The 20,630-nt window shown below is 35.0% G+C and overlaps 2 protein-coding genes across 2 annotated transcripts; both read left to right on the top strand.

The window, feature by feature from the left end:
- Positions 1-1,187: 1,187 nt before the first annotated feature.
- LOTGIDRAFT_167395 (hypothetical protein) lies at positions 1,188-9,035 on the top strand (the record flags this gene model as incomplete). Its single annotated transcript, XM_009064875.1, has 10 exons — positions 1,188-1,434; positions 3,278-3,828; positions 5,311-5,532; positions 6,028-6,153; positions 6,711-6,845; positions 7,123-7,246; positions 7,481-7,608; positions 8,397-8,477; positions 8,728-8,898; positions 9,009-9,035. 10 exons carry the CDS (start codon positions 1,188-1,190, stop codon positions 9,033-9,035), a joined length of 1,812 nt encoding a protein of 603 aa, XP_009063123.1.
- Positions 9,036-15,702: 6,667 nt separating this feature from the next.
- Positions 15,703-19,037, top strand: LOTGIDRAFT_129677 (hypothetical protein; the record flags this gene model as incomplete). The annotated part of the gene is made up of 8 exons (XM_009064874.1): positions 15,703-15,815; positions 16,154-16,251; positions 16,553-16,810; positions 17,077-17,196; positions 17,421-17,590; positions 17,773-17,913; positions 18,151-18,403; positions 18,562-19,037. The coding sequence occupies 8 exons, from the start codon at positions 15,703-15,705 to the stop codon at positions 19,035-19,037; spliced, it is 1,629 nt and encodes a 542-aa protein (XP_009063122.1).
- Between the last annotated feature and the right edge of the window lie 1,593 nt (positions 19,038-20,630).

Below are 20,630 nucleotides of genomic sequence, written 5' to 3'. Positions count from 1 at the left end.
TCCATACTTACTCCAAATAGACTTACATCTAGTCCAAACATACTTACTAATACCTACTCCAAAAATACTTATCCATACTTACTCCAAATAGACTTACATCTACTCCAAACATACTTACTAATATCTAATCCAAAAATACTTATCCATACTTACTCCAAATAGACTTACATCTACTCCAAACATACTTACTAATACCTACATCTAGTCCAAACATACTAATACCTACTCCAAACATACTTATCCATACTTACTCCAAATAGACTTACATCTACTCCAAACATACTAATATCTACTCCAAAAATACTTATCCATACTTACTCCAAATAGACTTACATCTACTCCAAACATACTTACTAATATCTACTCCAAAAATACTTATCCATACTTACTCCAAATAGACTTACATCTACTCCAAACATACTTACTAATATCTAATCCAAAAATACTTATCCATACTTACTCCAAATAGACTTACATCTACTCCAAACATACTTACTAATACCTACTCCAAAAATACTTATCCATACTTACTCCAAATAGACTTACATCTAGTCCAAACATACTTACTAATACCTAATCCAAAAATACTTATCCATACTTACTCCAAATAGACTTACATCTACACCAAACATACTTACTAATACCTAATCCAAAAATACTTATCCATACTTACTCCAAATAGACTTACATCTACTCCAGATATTTATTGATGCAAATAGAAGCTATCGGTGTCTCCGTTACAAAGGTCAGAAAACATTAACCGAAGTAAACCGAGGGGTAAATTATGTTCAGGCTTCACTGCACATCAATATTCGGTCCTGTTTGCGAAGTAGAGTGACCAGATATATGGCTCTATTGAGTTTACAGCCTACAGGTATAGCCTTTGCTCGAATCTACAAGTTTTTAAGTCTGGCTAGTAAACAAGTTCAGTCACTCAAATCAATAGATAGTTATATAGTGCATATAATATAGGACTAGGCCAACATATCGCATATTAGACTTAATGGGACGTATTGAAAAAATCAATTATTACCACATTTCCATTAAGAAGTGTGAAAAGCAGCGCAAAATTTCACAGGAACATCTCGGAATACGTCGTCTGGTGGTGTAAACGGTAACGATTTGAATGGATATAATTTGGCATTTGAAGGACAACAAAGTATTTACTAACGCCAAGCACACCAACAATGCCTGGTTCAATCGAATCATCTGATAACAACGAGGACGATATAACCAATATATACGATAATGAAGGAATTGAACAGGATTCTGACGTGCAAATGATTAATATCGCTGATGGTGATTTCGGGAATCCAAATAATGGTAGTGATGACGAACTGTTACTTACACCAGAAGAAGATACATCACGGAAAAACTTCAAAAAACCAATCTGGTTCTGTAGATTTGTTGCTGAATGGCCATCCGTTGCTTTTGGTAAGTTGCTTTAGAATGAAATTACTCCGTGCACAAGTGCACTAATTACGAGAGCCTTGGTATAGGTACATGTATACAAGCTCTACTCTTCAAGGGACAGGTGGGCTATTTTGGGGGGTTGTTTTTGATCTTGAGTATATGTAAATAGTCTCCAGTAGTCCAGTACTAGAAATGTACGCAAATCGCAAAATTCCTTTGAAAACACTTTAAACTAGGAATTTTACACACTTTTTCTATATATTATGACTTTTCTATATATCACAGAGTATCTGTGACAAATTGTCATTTTAACATTCAAACGCGGATAATTCTGAACACACATGGTTTTGAAGGCTCAAATTTCGACGGTGAGCTGTGAACACTATTACTGATTGGCTTAACTAAAAAAAATCCAGTTTCTGAGACTAAAGTACGATTGGTCAAAAACATTGGCGCGTATCTGTCCCTTTAAAGATATATATAGTCGTCTAGATATTTGCTTTACCATTTTGAGTTCCATTCGGTTGTGTATATCTTCTTAAATGTTGAAATTATACTCTGATATGAAATGAAACTATCTATGCACCTTCTTCTTCCAGAACAAAAAACTATAAGGGGCTACATCTCTTTTATTTGGAAATAACGATCTTTCAGCAAAAACAATTCCAACTTATTTAAAACAGTCCATAATTTCATCACCATGTCTAAACGTTTTGAGGCTTAACAGTGTGTGTTGCATGCCCCAAACCCCATTTTAAATATATGATATGATTCACGTTCCTTTAACGGCGGTAAATGGTGTCCATATCTAAACATGGACAGTGTTTTTACCGTTGCCGAAGGAACATGGATATAATTGAAATTCTTATCAATAAATCATACCAGTGGATAGACAATATCTCTTTCGTTGTTTATATTATATTATTATTATATTATTTCATGTACATACGCTCAATGTTTTATCATGAATACAACCGAGACGGATTTATATAAGCTCTGCTAGTTTCAGAATCGGTCGTCAGCATAATATGTAAATATACCATTTATGATATGAAAGGAAGAAATATTGTTTAAAACAAATATTAGCCTATAGGTTTTAAGGCCTCGACTACAATCGATTGCAATCGAACAAATTTATACAAATTCTACTTCAATACTTTACTTTTCTAGGATATATTAGGCCTGAATAAACATATCCATATTATAAGACGCTTTCAATTGATTTAAGTAGAGCGAAACGGGAGTTTTTATGACCTAAATCATTAATACTGACCTACTAATTTGACCCAGCTTATAATATTGATTATAGTTTCAAAAAAGTATGTAGGTCAAGATACAGTAGGCCAATCGATCAAAGCCGAGTATATAGGGGTCATTGACCTATGCAGAAGCTATGCTTGTGATTTTCATTACTATAGGGATTATATAAAACATTCTTCGTAGAAGTATATACATCAAAGCATACTACATGTATGTTGCCAATCGTTCAAAGCGCCTAGATAATCGTATAGAACAATAGTGGCTGTAGGAAGTGGGATATGCTACCCCAGCTCGATCCATGACTATCAATTTAAGAAATTGTTTAAACTGTTTAGAACTGGGGTATACACAATGGATTCACTGCCTAAAAAGCACACATATTTTAGAGCAAATATCACGAAATTAAAAAACTCTTATATTGAAATTTTCTATAAATAAAGTTGATAGACAAACTATTCTTCAAATTAATGTTCAACAATGCTCTTGTACCCCCACTCGACTCGCCTCTAATATCACTCGCTATGTACATCATTTTAATTTTTCTTCAGTATAATATTAAAACAAATTTTTTGCTTTCTATAAAATGAATCTATATATATTTCAGGACTTGGAATAGCAGGACATATATTCATAGTCGCCACAACTGTCACCCTTTTGCATCTAGGGTATGACGTATTCCCAACCAATTTTGAAGAATTGCCCGTGAATATGGAGAATCAGCCATGGATCAAGAGAGATTTAGCTTGGAGGCGAAGGGATTCTTATTCCCACAAATTAGTTGGTATAAAATTTCCAGTCGTTGCTACTGGTCAAGATTTTATGGAAATCGTGATCAGTGCCAAATCGGGAAATGTTTTGACGAAATCCATGATGGACGATATGAAAAAATTCGAATCGCAAATTACGTCACTAAAACATTATGATGATTACTGTCATATTCAGCCCTCGTCCAAAAAATGCATTCCACCAAACTCAATTCAAAGGCTTTTTGACGGATCTTTATCGAGTATAGATCCTATTTTCAACGATCCTAATTTTACGAAAATACCACAAGTTCTTTACACCGCTCTGCAAAACAACATAACAAATTTCCACGTGAAGTATGCATTACCTAAAGACACTAATATAACCCAGTCACACGCTTTTGCAGGAATGGTCAGAATGCTTTTGCCATTTGATCATTCAACATTAGTAGCGAAATATGATATGTATTTTCATGAAAGCTTGCATAACTTGACATTATTCTTAAGGGATAAAATAAAACCTTTTCTGGATAATTTTATAAATTCGAATGAACACTTGGAAATATCATATTTCAACAGGCTGTTGTTCACCAAAGTGGTTCAAGATCAAGTCTTTATCGACATAAAATTTACTTTTGGAAGTGTTGCTTTCATTTTCTGTTATATGTGGTTCCATACGGGTACATTATGGGTAACAATTTGGGCTGTGATCAGTATCTTATCAAGTTTTTTAGCCACCAATTTATTTTATAGATATATTTTGGGTTTTCGTTACTTCGGATTTTTTCATGTGCTGTCCTTATTTATTATACTCGGCATCGGTGCTGATGACTTGTTTGTTTTCTTTGATACCTGGAAATCATCAAGTACCACTACTTTTCCGTCTTTAGCACATAGACTGTCCACTACATACCGAAAGTCGGCAGTGAGCATGCTGGTTACGTCATTGACTACCATGGTGGCTTTTGCGTCTACTGCATCTTCGCATCTTTTGATAATGAAATCATTTGGAGTATTTTCTGCTGTGTTAATCATAATTGATTATATATCGGTCATTGTATTTTTTCCTACGGTTGTTATGTTCTATCATGTGAAAATACGAAAATGGTGGCATAGGTTGTGTTCCATTTTACCAAAGATCAGGAGAAATACAAGTAATTCAACCAACTGTTTACAATCAAGACATCAAATTACAGTGAACTTGTTCAAAAATCAGATTTTTTATTTCATTACCCATAAGAAAATAAAGTGGATCCTATTAGCCTTTTTTGGAAGTGTCGCTTTAGTCATGTCTGTGTTTTGTTCAAGACTGCAATCCAAAAGTGGCTACGTAAGTAGAACGGAATTCAATCACAAATTCGGTCGTCTCTTAGATAAGTCCGAATTCTCCTCATTCTAGATTCTGAGGATTTTACCAGGCAGATTTTTGCAGTATTAGCCTCCACCAACTTGATTATTGAAAGTGACACGACAACAGCTGAGTGACATAAAGGGGGGTTGTAAAGAGGTCTTCTAAATTTTTTATGTGTATCGGGAACACTGATAGCATCAATTTGCACCATTCCAATTTTTAATCAGATTCAATGTGATTCCTGCAATTCCACTAAAAGTGAGTGTTTGATGACGTCAAGAATCGCGAAGAGCCTTGTTTCATAACACGTCACTAATCGCAAAATAATTATGCTTTTTCAAGGCCCTTCGCGATTAGTGACGTTATCAAACACCTAGTTTTAGTGGAGTTGCAGGAACCACGGACCACGGAATGGTGCAATCAGTGTTCCCGATTTGTATTGTTTAGTAACTATTATATTATGATATTTCTTTTAGTAAACCAGCACACAAAATATATTTCTAAATCGCCAATCAACAATATTGGATTTTTGTCTTTTTTCAGATTAATTTGTTGAGATCTGATGAAGTTTTCACATCAACACTGGAACATAATTCAGTAGATTTTTCCGATTCCCCAATCACTCCGTGTGATATATTCCTAGTCTGGGGAATTAAAGAGCAAGATTTAAGTAATTGTTATTTCGGTGATTACAAGTGTAGAGGGATTCAGAGATATGATGATGATTTTAACCCAAATTCTCAAGAAGCACAGATATCTTTTCAGGTATTTAAAACTTATAGGGATTGTAAAAAGGTTTTATAAAGTTTTTATATGTATCGGAGACAATGATAACATTAATTTGCACCATTCCAATTTTCAATCTGACGTCTGTGGTTCCTGCAATTCAACTAAAATTGAGTGTTTTGATGACGTTACGAATCGCGAAGATCCTTGTATGATATTAAGTGGAATTGCAGAAACCACAGACGTCTGACTGAAATGTTATATGGTGTAAATTGATGCTATGAGTGTGTCCGATACATATAAAACTTTTAGAAAAAAATCTATTCAATCCTTTAAGTGACCCTGTCTTCGACCAGGCTCCAAAGGATAATTTGAAGACAGGAAAATAAAGGCAAGCAAGAAAACTATTTCATCAATGTAAACATCTGTTAGCAGAGCTGAAAATTTTTACAATGATTTACTTGAATATTTCATCTTTTTATCTGTTTGGTTATTAAAATTAATTTTCAACTTCATCCAGATACACTATTTCAGAAATTATGTAATAAGTTGTTTTCAATGACAACAGAAGAAATTAAAAAATATAGAATACAGATAGATCATAAAACTGGTTTGCCGAAGATAAAATGTTTTGCTCGAGATATTGACAAATATTTACAGGTGTAGTATTGTTTCGATATTTTTCGTTATTTTACCGCTCATCGCAATGACAATCCCCTAGTTTACAGCAGATGATAATGATCTGTCCGTAAATCAGTTAGTTTGACTGTACACAACCATACGATATTTTAAAACATCCACGATTCTGCAAATACTTTGAGCGTGTATTGCCATGATTTTCAATAATAATGTATTATGCTATTTTGATCATTAGGGTAATTCTTCAATATTTTTTCTTCTCATCGTCATGACCTTTAATTTGATTTGCACATCATGGCAATGGTCTGTCAATTATTAATGTGCTAATTTGTTGTTTATGACTTCGACCATTTCTTATTTAAATAAACGCATCCAAGATTAATCTGTGCGGATATTTTCATCGTCCATTACCTGACATTTTGACTGGTCACTATCTGTGATATTTTATTACGACCTTTACCTGATCTTACGGACATTTTGACCGTTCACTACATATTCGTACTTATATTCTAATTGTTCATTATCTGTTCGGTTTCCAAGTTGCTAATCATGATTCAACCAGATTTAACTCTTTGTAGCAAGCTGTTCCACCAACAGTTTTTGATGCACGTTTACCATGGGACCTGGAAAAAACTAAGAAGGTTATAGGGCATGTATTTCCTGAATATTATAATGTATTCAATATAACCCCATCTTATGATGAATATCTAAATGTAAGTTATATCAGGTTATTTCTCAGGTTATGTAACAATGTCAAGCTATACCGAAATTTGTCTTATACCTTGACTTCAATAGCAATCTTTCTTGAAAGGCTTTGCAGGAAACCATTACATATACAACCGGATCTCAGTGATGTATTTTATGTCATGAAAATTTTCCAAATCAGGCTATTTTAACCCGTATTAGACCATGTAAGAATCTAATATGGTAAAAATAATATAGATATTTAAATAAAGAATTGAATTCATATTTTAATATTATTTTTTTTAGGCTGCCTTCAATCTCTGGACACTGGGTAACTATGTCCAGAACAACACTGAGGTATTAAAAGGCTATGATACCTTGATAGGTCAGATGGAAAGTCCTTTCACAAAAACCATTGTATCTAATCCAGGTATGTTTTTTCTTCAACTTCTTCAGTCTTCTCCATAGAATTGATAACCTTCTTCCCTATTGTGATATGGAAGGCTCGAATGAAAAGGATATACTGAACTATTACGCGGAATTAATTTTTTAAAAGACACAAATTGACGAAAACGATCCCTTCATGACTTGTTTTAGCTGCGGAACCATGAGAATGAAAAGAACTTTCTGAGCCTCACTCTAGTCTGTCATATGTGTTTTACAGAAATAAAAGTTGGAAATAAGTTTAGATATGTAGCAATTTCTATCGAGACGGATATTAATGGTTTCTACATGGGATTTGAAGAAGGAATTCCACTAATAGAGGCTTGGGAGGGCTTTATGAAGGATCAGGTATGGTAAAACGTTCTAGATCGATAGATAGAATAGATAAAAGGGTCAGATATACAATCTGATCTAAATTTAGATCAAGATATTTTGTTTCACATTTTTCTGGAGGTTTCTTTATTCACAATCCATGATCAAATGCAGTGCTTCTTTGAACTATATTTATTCAAAATTTGACCCTATCGAGACCCTATTGAGTGTCACTCCCTTCGGGACATAAAAAATGCAAAATGTACACTACACCACGAATAATCCACAGGGCATTTGTTGAATGGTAAAATTATTTTAATGACACGAAACACTTTCGTCAGATCAGAGATGGCAGTTACAGTTCACTATAGGAAAAAAAACGAAACCATCTGGATCTGTATGTTAATCAGATTGTAACATATTGTACTATTTCTAAATCTATACATCATTAAATGTTTCACATCCTCGCACAGGTCCAATAAACATTGCAGCTGTCGCTAGCAAGAGAATGGGTATTCTGATTTTGTTCAATATACGTTTGGAATTTCCGCATGGTCTATAAACCTTTTCCCCGTTAATTTCACTTCTTCGCACTTTAGACTTGCTTTTCGTAACGGATGTCAATCCATTGAATTCAGAAGTTTGCCCCTGATTCAGATAACTTGAATGACATGTTGAGTAGCTAGAGTAGAGCTGAGCCCCCTTTAAAAAATGTTACCCCCACTCCCACCACTGAGACCATGAGCTAGCTACGGGCCTGATCATACATGTATTGTGCAAATAATAACAAGTTTAGTGCAAATATATGTTATTAATATTTTCAGTTGTCTACAATGCCTAAATCTCTCCAGAAAGGTTTTCAGATATCACCGTATGGGACCTGGAATTGGATCTACGCACAGAGGGTAGGTTCAGATATTGCATATTGTCTGTAAAGCTTAGAATACTATATAATAGTGATACATAATAAAACGCCTATGTCAAGTAAATACAATTTTATCCCAGTTCTTTTGGAATCAACTTGGGCTGGGGCATTAGATCAAGGCCAAGGACGGCTCGAATTTTTAGTACACTTGTACTTGTTTTTTTTTTATATAGATTAAAGGTAGTTAGATTTAATACGTTTATCGCTTATTATCTGCATAATAATTTCAGGAAATTCAAAGAAATGCTATCACAGGTGTAATATTGGGATTATGTTTAACAACTGTTATCTTAGTTATTTCAATACATAATATAATAACAAGCTTATTAGCTGCCTTAACTATCTGTATAGTAACTGTTTGTGTTATTGGAACGCTACCTATTATTGGTTGGAAACTTGGTGTAAGTTTACTTTGAATTTACAATCCTTCATTTCAATTGTCCCTTTCTAGGGACATCACAACCGACCTACCAACCAATTCAATTAATATTTTGTTTCGTTTCATTTTTAGAAAAAATCTCTGGTTTTATATTATTGACTTCACCAAAAATTACGCTGAATGAAATAGTTCCGTTTCGTAAAATGAAGATCTATGACCAAAAGTAATATTAGCGCATTTCCGGTTGGGAGGTTGAAAGGTTGTGATTTAAAACCCACCCTTACTGAATAACATAGTCGTCTTCGTCTACCAATACAGTATAGAACAATGCCAATAGGAATAGATGTCCATCAATGACGTATGCCTTACTTCCATTGTATTGGTAGGAGCAAGGCAAATAATGTTGACCATTAGGACATTCGATGGCACTTTGCACATTTTATTGCACAACAGTTCTGTTCTCCAGCACATAACACGGGTTCATAAAAAACGATATGAACCCGAAGCACAGGTTAATAACTATGCATATTAGGTCATGTCAAGCACTATGTAAACAGAACAACATGGCATTTTGCCAGACGACTCAGCTAAAATCGAAGGTCATGAAATTGTTCCAGGTAACATAATTTTGATTAAAAGTGCCAATTTAATAATCAGATGATTGTTTTTACCATTTTTTTTCTTACGCGCAAGGACATTTTGTAGAAAGGTATAAAAAGGCCGACCTGTATAGAAAAAGTGCAAGGAATTCATGGAAAATATGCGTTTATTGATAGTTGTGTTAGGGTGTATTGAGACGAGTCTCAATGAAAGCACTGGCCTAGGTCACAGAGCAATAGATAAGTCTATTGATTATGTGAAAATTAGTTAGTCATTAGTATGATTTTAGTTGAAAAGACACAAACACAAAAATACACTGCATGTTATATAATATACTGTATATAGCCATTGCACCAGTCCTGAAATAAGTATTCCCTGAAATCTAACTCAGAAATAGATTAATTTATTGATAGAACATGATACATTTATATTAACAAATCTATGCTCCTAGGATGAATGGACATTGTTCAATGGTTCAAGTCTACCGTGAAAGAGGAAATTGCTAAGATTTTGATTTCTTTTGTAAGCTACAACCAAACGTTTTGTGTATACATGGGGAAATTTGTTCTGAAGTTCCGAGTAATGGCGTTTGACTATTATGGAGGCTTTGGTAGCTGTAGAATCAAATGTCGTTATAAAGGGTATTATCTGGTTATCATGTTGAATGTTGAGTCCATTTGGCCTCGCAGTCTGCAGTTGATCGATCCAATAACTTTCGCGTTGTAGACGTCTAAGCTTAAGTTTCATGCTAGGTGATGTAGAAACTGTTTCTATAGGCATGATGAGAAGGTCATCAATGGAATGATCGGGAAGGTTGAAGTGATTCGCAATTGGTCTATCCTTGCCATGCACTATATCATAACGATGGCCACTGAATCGCGTGCGAAGCGCATTTTGAGTCTCGCCAACATATTGTACATCGCATTTTTTACAAGAAATTAGGTATATGATATTTTGATCTCCGCAAGAAATTAAGTTATTCATCGCAAACAATTTTCCGTTCTTGTTATTTTTGAAAAAATGGGTAACATGTATGTGTTCGCATGTGCGACAAGTAGGACCTCCACAGGGAAATGAACCGAATCCAATAAAAGGTGGAGGGGGGTCGTCTTTTCTCAAAATGTCTGAAAGCGTGTCATTCTTAATTTTTCGAAGAAACCTTTTGGAATAACCCCTCTCCCTTAATTTGTCAAAAACTAGTTTACAGGCGGATTCAAAATCAGCCTGCTGGGTGCAAATTCTATGAAATCTTAGAATTTGAGATTTAATTATTCCAGAAAATGTGTGCTTCGGGTGGAACGAGCTTTTGTATAAAAGTTGGTGGGTATCAGTTTCCTTAAAAAATTCTTTAACGTCTAATTTTTTAGAAGAAAGAAAGTTGTTGCCTTTGAACACCGTGGTGTCCAAAAAATCCATGCTGTTTTCGCTGATATTTGCTGTCAATTTCACAGAAGGGTGGTGGTTGTTTAAAATTTCGAAATATTTCCAGAAATGTTCTAGAGTATCGGACCAAATGATAAAAATATCGTCAAGAAACCGGCCATAAAATAAAGGTTTAAACGGTGAGATATTTTCTATCTCCCTCTCCCACTCGGCCATAAATATATTCGCACAACTAGGGGCAAATCGTTTGCCCATAGCAGTTCCAGATATTTGTAAATATATTTTTCCATTAAAAAAGAAGTCATTGCGCGTTAAACATAGTTTAAGTAAATCTTAAATCTCTGTATCAGGTCGATCAGAACATGGATATCGAACAAATGCCTTACGGACGGCGTCAAGACCAACATTGTTGTCAATGTTGGTATACATACTGGTTACGTCCAAAGAAATGAAATTTCTTCATTTTTTCAACAAAATCGGTTGTGTCTTTCAGATAAGAAGGGTGTTGGCATGCTAGTGGCAGTAAAAAGTAATCTATGTATTCTGAAACTCGGTATGATTCGCTAGAACAATCAGAAATGATTGGTCTACCTTTAGGAATTTTGTTGGCAACGGACCACTCAGTTTCGGGATTTTTATGAATTTTCGGAAGCGTGTAAATGTGTCGTTGGCGAGGCTCAGTGGACGCGGAAAGGTAGTTATATTGCTTTTCTGAAATAAATTTCTTTTTTACCAAATTTTGTAGAATATTGTTTATTTCTCGCGCAGTTTCCATAAAAATAGGTGTATCAAGTTGGCGATAGTGATTTGGATTGTTCAACTGTTTATCAATTTCAAAAATGTAGTCATCGCGATTTTGAATGACGCAGCAACTGCCTTTGTCACTTTTCCTGATGATAATGTTTTTGTCATTTTTTAGATTATTGAGAGATTTTTGTTCAAAATTGGTAAGATTGTTTTTCTCATTCACCAAAGGCAAATGAGAAATTTCTTCATATAAATTGTCGCAAATAGTTAAAATATCTTGGTCAATCGCATTATCTGGTGGATTCCAGCCAGATCTATCCGTAAATTTGATTCGTTTACCGCGGCCAAGTTTTTCGCGAAAGTAATAATATAATTTAAATGTTCTCTAAACTTCAGTTACCGGCGTCAAAATTGGTTCAATCGAAAATGGTTTATGGGTGGGTATGAAGGTTAACCCTTTGTCCAGAAGTCTTTCTTCAAGGGGAGAAAGTATTCGTGAACTTAAATTGACAACAGTTTGTCCTAATTTTGGAATATTTCCCCCCGCGTTTAGTTGAAATGGGAGACCCAATTTAAATATACAGATTTGGCAGTGGGGGCCGTCTAGTGGACGAGATCTAAATGGTTTACCTCGATCATTCCATTGAATCGCGGCATAGTCTTTGCAAACGGAGATGGCTTATGAAAAAGAAGGTCGTTGAATTTTCGTAAGTTGGCGGCTAAATTTGGTCTCTGGCGTTGGAGGATGGAAGAAACTGGTATCTGGGTGGCGAATACGTTGGCTGATGGGAATTTGGTTTTGGCGAGGGATAACAATTCCAGCATCTGTCTGTGGATGGATTCACCTGGTTCATTCTTGTTGTTGAGGCCAATATGGAGAAGGACTTTGGATGGTATTGATGTTGGATTAATCTTTGTAAGGATATCGATGATGTGGTTAATTTTGGCTCCGGGATAAGATTCAGCTTGGGTGTCCTGGTTGACCTCTGGTGATGAATCGAATTTCCGTGCTTATGTAATATGAATTTTATGAAATTCGTTGCCGGATTAAATATTTAATTTACAAAAGCACTCGTCTAAAATCCTCCAAATGTCAATAGGACTACATGAAACAAAACTAGATAATTTTGTATTTTATTCATATTTCAGACCTTGGTATCGATGAATATGTCTCTACTAGTTGGTATATCAGTAGACTACATTGTTCATTTGGCGGAAGGTTACACATTAAGTAGCAGCAAAGACCGGAAGTCACGCGTGCGTGATAGTTTAGAGTCCATGGGAATATCTGTGTTCGCTGGGGCTTGCACAACTATGGGAGCCTCCATATTCATATTTTTTGCTGAAATTTCTTTCTTTTTTCAATTCGGAGTATTTATGTTTATGACTATAAGTTTTTCAGTGGTTACTTCAATTTTTTTCTTTATGACTTTACTAGGTGTTGTGGGGCCGGAAAATGACACCGGGAACTTGATTAAATACATCAAAAGGATACTACAGTGCTTTATACGGAAAAGTTAAAACTGAATTGAAAATACTTAGAGATTGAAAAGTATTAAGATATGAACAAAAACAATAGTGACAATTCGCAGGGTAATTGTCCAGTAATGGGGTTTGGTATTAACTCTGAATCACCCACTCCGGAAGTAAAATGTGACATGTAAATTGGCATTACTAATTTTATGGATTTTTTAACACATAACACGCGAAAAATGAATTCGGAAAGATATTTGGTGGGTTTATAATTATGGAGAATTTGTGCTAATTTAATTATACACTACATAATAATACAGTATATGAATTAATAATACATTATATTCAATCGCTTTTAATTTGATTTTATTCTGATTTTATACCAAATCCATTAATATTTATTTATTCATGTTTTTAATACTAATTTATTTTTAATAGCGAGTAAATATTCCTTTGATTTTGAAATGACGATTGTTCTTTTACAGTTTTCAAAATATTTTTTTTCTTGAATGTTCCTATAGATATATGGTTTTGTGGGTAAAAATTTTTTTGAAAAGTCAATAAGAGTTAGCTCAGGAAAGGGTTTAATCCTGTTCAAAGATATGGTTTCTGCATATGAAACCCAACCCTAACCTAACCACTCATTAAAGCTAGGAATAAGCGTTAACCTTTTCCTGAGCTAACTCCAACCGTAACCCTAGGGTTAACTCTCACCAACCCTAGGTCTCGATGGCCTAGTAGTTTGCGCACTTGCCTGGCGACTTTGGGATCCCTATTTCGAGTCCCAGCTGAAGCTTTTTTAAAAATTCTTTTTTTGCTAAGTCAAACACCGTCTTTTCCAAAATTGTAAGTATACAAAAGAGGTCTGTGAAATCTAGAATGGCCTAACCCTAGGCTTAACCAAATCGTCCACTTTAACCCCTAAGGAATCACTGGTGTATAACTTGTTTCGGGCTCATTTAGACTAAACCCCTGTTTAATATATTTTTCCAGATAATGTGTATACAAAAGAGGTCTGTGAACTCTAGAATGGCGTAACCCTGGGCCTAACCAAATCGTCCACTTTAACCCTTTGGACCCACTGGAGTATAAATTGTTTCGGGTCCATTTCAACCACTGTGTTTAGAAGATGAGCAACAAAATGCTCTTTCATTTCCTAGGCTTAACCAAATCGTCCACTTTAACCCTTTTGGAGCCACTGGGTATAAATTGTTTCGGGTCCATTTAAACCCCTGTGTTATTTTTTTTTCCGGACCATTTTGTGTTGAGAGGATTCGCAACGAAGTGCTGTTTCATATCATTTGCGGATACCATAGCTTGGAATAAGCTTTAACTCTTTCCTGAGCTAACCCTAATTGGTTTTTCAAAACTAGGGTTAACCCTCGCAAACCCAAAATCTCGGTAGCCCGGTGGATTGCGCACTTGCCTGGCAACTTTTAGATCCCAGGTTCGAGTCCCTATCGAAGCTTTTTTTAAAAAAAGATTTTTATTGCCAAGTCGAACACGGTCTAAAGTATCATTGTAAGTATAAAAAATGAGGTCTGTGAACTCTAGAATGTCTGAAAACTAGCTGAAACCAAATCGGACACATTAACTCCTTCGGAACCACTGGGGTATAAATTGTTTCATTTAAGCCCTTGTGTTATTCTTTTTTCTGGACCATTTTGTGTTGAGAAGATGCGCGACGAAGTGCTCTTTCATTTCATGTGCGGAAACCATATCTTGAAACAAGACTTAACCCTTTCCTGAGCTAACCCTACTTGGTTTTTCTCAACTATGGTTAACTCCAGCTTAAACCTAGGGTTAACCCTCGCTAGCCCCAGGTCTCGATGGCCTGGCGGTTTGCGCATTTGCCTGACAACTTTGAGGTCCCAGGTTCCAGTCCCTATCGAAGCTATTTAAAAAAAATTTTTTTGTTAAGTGATACATCGTCTTTTCTATCATTTTAAGTATACACAAGAGGTCTGTGAAATATAGAATGGCCTAACCCTAGGCCTATCCAAAACGTCGACTTTAACCCCTTTAAAACCACTGAGGTATAAATTGTTTTGTTACTCTTTTTTTGACTATTTTGTGTTCAAGACTCCAGTCGTTAGACCCAATGATGAGTTATATAATTTATATAACTCTAATTTTAATTAGACTGCCATGACCTTTTTGTAGTATACATTGAAACCGTATCCTCTATAAACTATCTGAGATGTCACGTTAAAGAACTTTAAGGTAAGCATAGATGAAAATCAATACAAGCCAATGTATTATATATATTAGGTCTGTATCATTGATTAGTGTTATAGGTGAAAACGGATTAATATTTAATAAACAATCTGCTTACATAAGATTGTGGGGAATTTGCGTGTCATAAAATAACAATATTGACTTAAGATGACTTTTAGAACTGAAATGTTTTAAAGTTGAGATGGTGTATTTGACGGGCTATCAAGAACCATTTGGAATATTGCTGTAAATTAGTCTTTCGTGATTTTAAAGCAAAAGTGATTGTGTATAAGTGTATAAGAAAGACATTGTGCCTATGTTCTCAAAGGCAGTGGCCGTTCCTTCTGGTTCAGTTATCATGGAACAAGGTATGTTATTAGTATGTCTGGTTGCTATGTCGTCTGCTATGTTCCGAGACAAAACCGCTGAACTCATTCCATTAGATATAACAGACGAAACCAATGGTGTGGCTGTGACTGACATTGATAATGACGGTCATTTTGAATGGATTTTAGCTGGGTAAGTATTTGTGATTTTGAAATCCTTACAGGAAATATTTTATTTTATCAAAGAAATACTTGCTGTTACCTTTTATCGAGAACATCTTTAACAATACTTGGAGATAAAATTCTGTGAAAAGAGGCCTTCTTTGAATTTGATTTGGAGTTAACTTGTATCAAGGCAATAGTCAGAAACGTAGATGGGCATTATTTTCTGCCCTTTATTCTACTCTTTAAGGTCGTGGGTAGCTAAATTTGGTCCTTGCAGGTGTTAAGGAAATCATTATTATTTAATGCAGACCTACTGGGAAATCAAGCTAGGATCAAGTTGATTTTTATATTTTTATTATTCCACAGATATACTGGACCTAATCTGATACTAAAATTAGTAAATGGTACTTACCGAAATGTGGCAGAAGTTGGTTCACCCTATGAAAATCTCAGAGATCCTGATGGTAAGGTTACTTTCAGACATCCTGATGTCTGCTCATGTACATGGGACACAACTCTTTATGTTCTTATTATTACATGTATATATTAAATGAAATGCCTTGATATTGCACAAATCTGCATTAAACAGGGAACTATCATTATTTTAACCGTTATCACATGAGAATCAACATTCAAGTATATTTTCTTCTTCGCAATCAAATCACTTCGAGGGAATATTTCGTGATTACATAAATTTGGCACCAATCCTATCTTATATCATTGATAGTAAAAAATGAATGAGTGTCTCATTACTCCAAATTTTAGGTGCAGCTCGTGGTGTGTGTGCTTGTGATCTGAATGGTGATGGCAGAGAAGAAATTTATTTTGTCAATTCTAACCACCGTTATTCCGGTATAGAGTCCTATACAGATAGACTGTTTATATGGAGAGATGAGAAGTATATAGACCTCTTCCAAGACCCTATTAATAAACATATACCCATGTACCCAGGTACTGCTGTAGCGTGTCTTGATAGAGATGGTGATGGTCGTTATGGCTTTTTTGTTACTACCTATTCCGAAGGTCAGTTTGTTGGTAGCATAATCGAATCATAATCAGCATTTAAATTCCTTTCCATTCATCTTTTCATGTGAATTAACTATTGTTTTCTTTGACTGACTTTGACGTTTTTTTCTTATTACTTCGGACTTTCAATTTATGAGTAATGTATTGATTTGATTTTACAATGAAAAGGTGATAGGTGAACCCATCTGAAATGTATTCAACCGTGCATTATTTAAATATTATAAATTCGATTAGCTTTCACATTTGGTTATGATATCTTTCAGTTGGTCGAGGTAGACATCGTGTTATTGAAATGGATTCAGATCATCCTGATCATGACAGTGGTAGGGGTCACATTAAGCTGATTGATGTGGCTTTATCTACTGGTCTAGGTACAATGAATGGTAAGCTCAAAATTTATATATTAATCTCAATGTATTGAATTGCACAATCTGTTATAACGATTAACAAAAACATTTGATTGCAACACCACAATACTATAACGATGTTCAACAAATTTCCAAGATCTATTCTTAACAAATATTAGAAAATATTGTGTTACTGTCGCCAACTACTATTTTGAATACAATATACAATATTATATAAGTTGCATATGAACATATTTCAGGTGGTCAAGGTGTAGCTATAGGGCCTATATTTGGTGATAGCAGCAAATTAGATATCTTTATAACCAATGAAGGTAGTACCAGACTAGGTAATATTGGTAAGAACAACCTGTACCAGTATTTGCCCAATGGAACATACTTAGATGTAGCAACACCCGAAGGTAAGTTGAGAGTTCCCGTTCGTAAGGAAATTTGAAACGACCCCCATTCTATTTTAATCCTGTAAAATCTAAAATAACTAAGATTGACTAATTTTTTTTTATCTCAGACTCTTGATTAGTAGGGCAGTCATGTTCCCACTGGCAGTGAAGTGCCTTCATCAGAGTCTTTATCTTCTTTCATATCGAAGTTGAGGATACAACGGAAGATGGTCGAGGTATTTCTCTTGGTGATATAAATAATGATGGTTTGATAGATGTGGTTTATGGCAACTGGTTTGGGCCTCATCGTATCTTGTTACAGAAAACAGATAGCGTTGGTCGATCCACTTTTGAGGTATGCCAACACATTATGCAATTTTTGGTGTCAATCGTTCTATAACCGTTTGAGGTATGCCAACGCTACTAATTATGCAATATTTGATGTTATTCGTTCTATAACCGAAAGACACTCGGCTTCAGTGAGACCTATACCATCCTTCATTGCGTATCAAAACCACACGCCAGGCCGTAGTTTACATAATGTCACCCTATATCTATGTTACCTTTAACTTCTTTTGCTTTTTGTTTCAAGAATTTTGCAAGCCAAGAATTTTCAAGATCATCACCAGTCACGTCTGTTCTTGTGGAAGATTTTGATAATGATGGTGGTGTTGAGATCTTGCTTACTAATCAGTATAATGTACCAGGTTATTCCCATGAGGGCATGTTGATATCCAGCAACAGACTCTTCACTACCAGACCTAATCACCATGGTAACATCAGTTTAGTTAGTCTTGATATGGGTGATGCTATTGAAACTATGCTAAGTGGATCAGGTAAGATATGTTTTGATCGTTTACATCATGCGACCATCATAGCAAAAAATGCATTGTGCAGTAACTGCTGCGATTCAACGTACTTATTTTGTTGACTTATTCTACCCAATTTATATCTGGATGTCCGGATTTTGCTTATTAACACCACCTTTTGATTACAGGAGCAGCTGTAGGTGATATTGATGAAGATGGTGTTTTGGAGCTGGTAATCTGTCACAACAGTAAACATTCTTTACCGCACTCAGTCAGACTGTATCACGTGATTCAAGGGAGAAATAATAATTGGTTACGAGTGATTCCCTTCACACAATATGGCGCTCCCGCCAGAGGAGCTAAAGTGACCTTGACATTAAGTGACCTTTCCAAAATCACAAAAATTATTGATTTAGGATCGGGTTTCATGTCACAGATGGAGCCTGTTGCACATTTTGGACTGTCTGCAAATCTGGTGGAATTTGTGAAAGTGACGTGGCCTGACGGTCGCAGAATCAGACGTTCATTAACTGATGCTGATGTCAATATGACCCTATTTATAACATACAATGGAGTAATGACATCCAAATCTACACATCGACGTTTGGCGGAAATAACAATAGAGGTTAATGGTGGGTACATTATTCTTTTCCCATCATATTCAGCTTAAAAAGGGCTTTTATATATGAAAATATTTAATAGTATTACTTAACGTCTTCCCAAGATATCAAATTGAAATGACACGTCGTGTTATTTTAGTCAAAAAATCAATCTTTTATTTTCAGGTACTCTTAGATCCTGCCGCAGAAGTTATTACATTGTTATATACTTAATATTTATTTTGCATAACCTTTTGGTATACAAATTATAGCAAAATACTCAATATCAAATTAGTGATTACTATATGAACTTTTCATCAAGGGGTTGAAAATGAAATGAAATGAAGGTGACTCCAGCCTCTGATTATTCCAATGAGGACTGGCAACACCATGTATGGTAATGACAGACACCGTGTAAGGAAAATGACAGAAGTTTATTGCTGCATCTGGACCCGTTTTACAGAAAATCTTACTAAAATATTTTGTAGAATTTTACATTGAGAATACATTACTTTCGACAAAATGATCGTGAAACTGAACAAGTAACTTTTCGATATCATATATCTTCATAATGGAAGATCAAAATTTTCAATGACGATGCAGATTAAATTGGAACAGTCGGCATTTTCGGGAGGTGATTTTGGTCTTGAATTTATGTAAATGGTCTTCAGAAGTACTGGAGTGAAACCCCTTCCAACCTGTATAAAGGATCACCATAATGATGATGTGATTATCACCATAACTTTACTTGACTGTAGTTGATGTCATCTTTTCTCGCATGATATAATATAGATACGTAAAGAGAAAGTGAAAACGTTATATGACATGATGTATAATCCTTTAGAATAATAATTAGAAGGTTTAATAGATCTGTATTGATTTTTAGGGTGGTGTCTGTTTTTTTTTTTTTAAGAATTAACGATCCATGTACATGCTTAATTTGATCAGTTTCTCCTTTGTACTATTAAGTTACCTACTATCTGCAGAGGTTTGGTTATGTTCTGAAATGTTAACCATCTATCTACGACTGTCAGACATGTTCCTTTAGCAACGGTACGATGATTGTTCACATCCAGTTAGACGATCATTATCATCATCGTACCGTTAGCAACGGTAATGATCGTCTAGCTGGATGTGAGATGATGATAATGATCGTCTAACTGGATGTGAATAATCATCGTACCGTTACTAGAGGCAACCTATATAGCAATGCGTAACTAACATAGGGCCAAGTTATTATGTCTTGATGTTAAATTGGTAATGAATACAATAGAGGGTGCTTACAATTTCCATTCGTCATTTTATAAGATCTTGAGATCTCTGACTCCAAATTTTATGACGTTTTGGAACATAACATAGATTTTTCAACAGGAGTTCATAAATAGGCCCATACTTTATTTAGGAATTTTACAGCAAATGACATTGTTACCAGATATTTCGAAGGTTATTGGAGTTTAAAATCTACTTCAGTCACAAGATATTTATTGTGCAAACAACCAATGTTGTTTTCTGCGTTTGAAGAGTTCTTTAGAAACTGTTAACAATGTTGACAAAGCAAGCTTGAAGTATATCATTAATGTGGTAGGTAGCTGACTATAAATAGATCAGATGAGTACTGATTCCAACCAATGGAGCTGTGATCATCTGTATTTTTAATTTCGGGA

The sequence above is a fragment of the Lottia gigantea genome (genome assembly GCF_000327385.1).
Source record: "Lottia gigantea unplaced genomic scaffold LOTGIsca_66, whole genome shotgun sequence".
NCBI classification, from domain to species: Eukaryota; Metazoa; Mollusca; class Gastropoda; family Lottiidae; genus Lottia; species Lottia gigantea.
Note: the sequence above shows the minus strand (reverse complement) of the source record. Positions and strands in the feature narration are given on the sequence as shown.